The sequence below is a fragment of the Ipomoea nil genome, unplaced genomic scaffold (genome assembly GCF_001879475.1).
Source record: "Ipomoea nil cultivar Tokyo-kokei standard unplaced genomic scaffold, Asagao_1.1 scaffold2280, whole genome shotgun sequence".
Taxonomy (NCBI): Eukaryota; Viridiplantae; Streptophyta; class Magnoliopsida; order Solanales; family Convolvulaceae; genus Ipomoea; species Ipomoea nil.
This window is the reverse complement of record NW_017618708.1, coordinates 2,794,997-2,797,902: the sequence shown is the minus strand read 5'-3', so window position 1 is coordinate 2,797,902 and position 2,906 is coordinate 2,794,997. Positions and strand designations below refer to the sequence as shown.

Sequence of the window (2,906 nt, the reverse complement as noted above, 5' to 3'; positions counted from 1 at the left end):
CCCTATCTCTTGTTCTAAGATTACTTATTTTTATCATTATATTATTTTGCAACTCTCACCAGTTAGGAGCTAATGGGCCAACGGGTTAGTCACTTACAACATATCTTATATTTTTCTATTATCCTTAGTTAAACGAATATATGAAATGTATTATGACCATATGTTAACAAATACTAATTGAATTACATCGTTCTAATTTCTAAATAATGTATATAGAATCTGCTCAAGACATCTCATGGTTTGATAAAAAAATATATATAGAGTACAAAAGAAACGAACATTTATTTAAAATTCAATTCAAACCCTAATAAATAAAAAGAGAAATGACTATTATTAATTAATTATTACTCTGGTAAAGTTAAACTAAAAAATAGAGGGAAAAAAAATCTAATACCCCCTTTGCAATTCAACTTATAATTTTCTGAATTAAATATGCTTGGATTATTTTATTTTTTTTATTATGATTGATTGATGATTGACACTACTTGATGATTGACACTACCGGAAACTCCGTCTTGTGATCTTAAATGATAAAAGATCACAATAAAATTGATCAGATCCAATCAAAAAGACTAATAAATCACTAGTTAATTTAGTAATTACCCATCCAGCCAACACTTGGATAAGATTTCCCCCTTTTTTGGGTATATTATCTTACTTAGATTGCATAGTTAGTTCCTTGACTTAATTCTAACACCAAATCGTTTATCCTGACAAATTAGCAACAAAAGGATAATTTTGAAAGGACTCAAATACATTTAATAAGATTTTTTTTGGATATATTATCTTACTTAGATTGCATAGTTAGTTCCCTGACTTAATTCTAACAAGAAATCGTTTATCCCGACAAATTATCAACCGAATGATAATTTTGAAAGGACTCAAAATACATTTAATAAGATTTTCCTTTTTTTTTTTTGGTATATTATTTTACTTAGATCACATAATTAGTTTCTTGACTTAATTCTAACAAGAAATCCCTTTATCCTGGCAAATTATCAATAGAAGGATAATTTTAAAAGGACTCAAATACAGTCGTTTATCTCGGTAAATTATCAATAGAAAGATAATTTTGAAAGGACACAAATACATTTATCCACATAAAATCGATATATCACCCTATAAATACCCCTCCGATCTCTACATCGCTCTTCACACCATCACTCCAATCTTCTTCTCCATTATTATCAAATCTCTGTGAGAAATTAAGCAATCAATTTGTTGAGAATGGGAAAGGGCGCTAATGCAGTCAGCTATGAACCCACAGAAAACATGGCTGCTTGGCTTCTCGGCGTTGGCAACCTCAAGATTCAGCCCTTCAAGCTCCCTCCTCTTGGTATATATATTATCACCTTCGATTTTCGATTTTCAATTTTGAATATATAATATTAATCGTATGGTATGATTATTACTGTATTTTACTGTATTTGCGTGTTGTTGTGTAATAGGTTCTCATGATGTTAGAGTGAGTATGAAAGCAATTGGTATCTGCGGGAGTGATGTTCACTACCTCAAGGTGATCATTGATTTGTTTATGGTTTTTAGGGTTTTTTTGGTATATTTTTCAGTTAATTGATATGGAATTTAATTATATATTCAGCATGGGAGGTGTGGAGATTACATTGTGAAAGAGCCAATGGTGATCGGCCATGAATGCGCCGGAATCATTGAAGAAGTCGGGAGCGAGGTGAAGACTCTGGTCGCCGGCGACCGCGTGGCGTTGGAGCCCGGTGTTAGCTGTTGGCGGTGCAGCCATTGCAAAGAAGGCAGTTACAATCTCTGCGACGAGATGAAGTTCTTCGCCACTCCGCCGATCCACGGCTCTCTCGCTAACCAGATCGTGCATCCAGCGAATCTGTGCTTCAAGCTCCCGGAGAACGTGAGCTTGGAGGAAGGCGCGATGTGCGAGCCGTTGAGCGTCGGCGTCTACGCTTGTCGCCGGGCGAACATCAGTCCGGAGACCAATGTGCTGGTGCTCGGAGCCGGCCCTATCGGCCTCGTCTCCATGCTCTCCGCTCGCGCCTTCGGCGCTCCGAGAGTTGTTGTTGTGGACGTCGACGATCAGCGTTTGGCGTTTGCTAAGAAATTGGGAGCGGATGCGATTGTCAAGGTTTCACTCAAGATGGAAGATGTGGAATCTGAGGTGGAAAACATCAAGGCTGCGCTGGGAGTTGGAATCGACGTCAGCTTGGACTGTGCCGGTTTTAATAAAACAATGACCACCGCCCTTCGCGCAACCCGCTCCGGCGGCAAGGTTTGCCTCGTCGGCATGGGCCATTGTGAAATGACCGTCCCCCTCACTCCTGCTGCAGCAAGGTAATTTTTAAATCTTTTTTTTTATTACTGTAACCCGTCTTGTTACTCTAGCATACTCTCGGACTTTCTCTTAAAAGAAAGTAAGAATGTATTTAATCAATTTGGTCCTGACTTATTCATTCCCACGGGAAGTGATACTTGGTTACCAAGTAATCTGTTTTCTCACTTGTTGGGTTGATAATCTTTTGAATCTAATCCTTTGTTAAGATCATTTATCTGACCTTTATAATTGTATTAGTAATTTAGTAGAATCTCGAGATATCTTTGTATTGTGTGTTGTTAATGATGATTGTTGTGTTGTTGTGTAGGGAGGTGGATATAGTGGGGATATTCAGGTACAAGAATACATGGCCACAGTGCATAGAGTTTTTGAGGAGTGGGAAGATTAATGTGAAGCCACTCATCACACACAGGTTTGGATTCACACAGAAGGAGGTTGAAGACGCATTTGAAACCAGTGCTCGTGGTGGCAATGCTATCAAAGTCATGTTCAATCTTTAGAGTTTAGATTTGATTATTGCATTCATTCATGAATAACTTAGCTAGGAATTGCTGAATAATAGTTAGCAGCGTTTCCTTAGATTTGACTA

The 2,906-nt window shown here is 37.6% G+C and overlaps 1 protein-coding gene across 1 annotated transcript; it reads left to right on the top strand.

Annotated features, from left to right (window-relative positions):
* The first annotated feature begins 1,103 nt into the window (after window positions 1–1,103).
* LOC109150840 (sorbitol dehydrogenase-like) lies at window positions 1,104–2,906 on the top strand. The gene is made up of 4 exons (XM_019298816.1): window positions 1,104–1,336; window positions 1,449–1,516; window positions 1,601–2,316; window positions 2,625–2,906. The coding sequence occupies exons 1-4, from the start codon at window positions 1,228–1,230 to the stop codon at window positions 2,815–2,817; spliced, it is 1,086 nt and encodes a 361-aa protein (XP_019154361.1). The 5' UTR covers window positions 1,104–1,227; the 3' UTR covers window positions 2,818–2,906.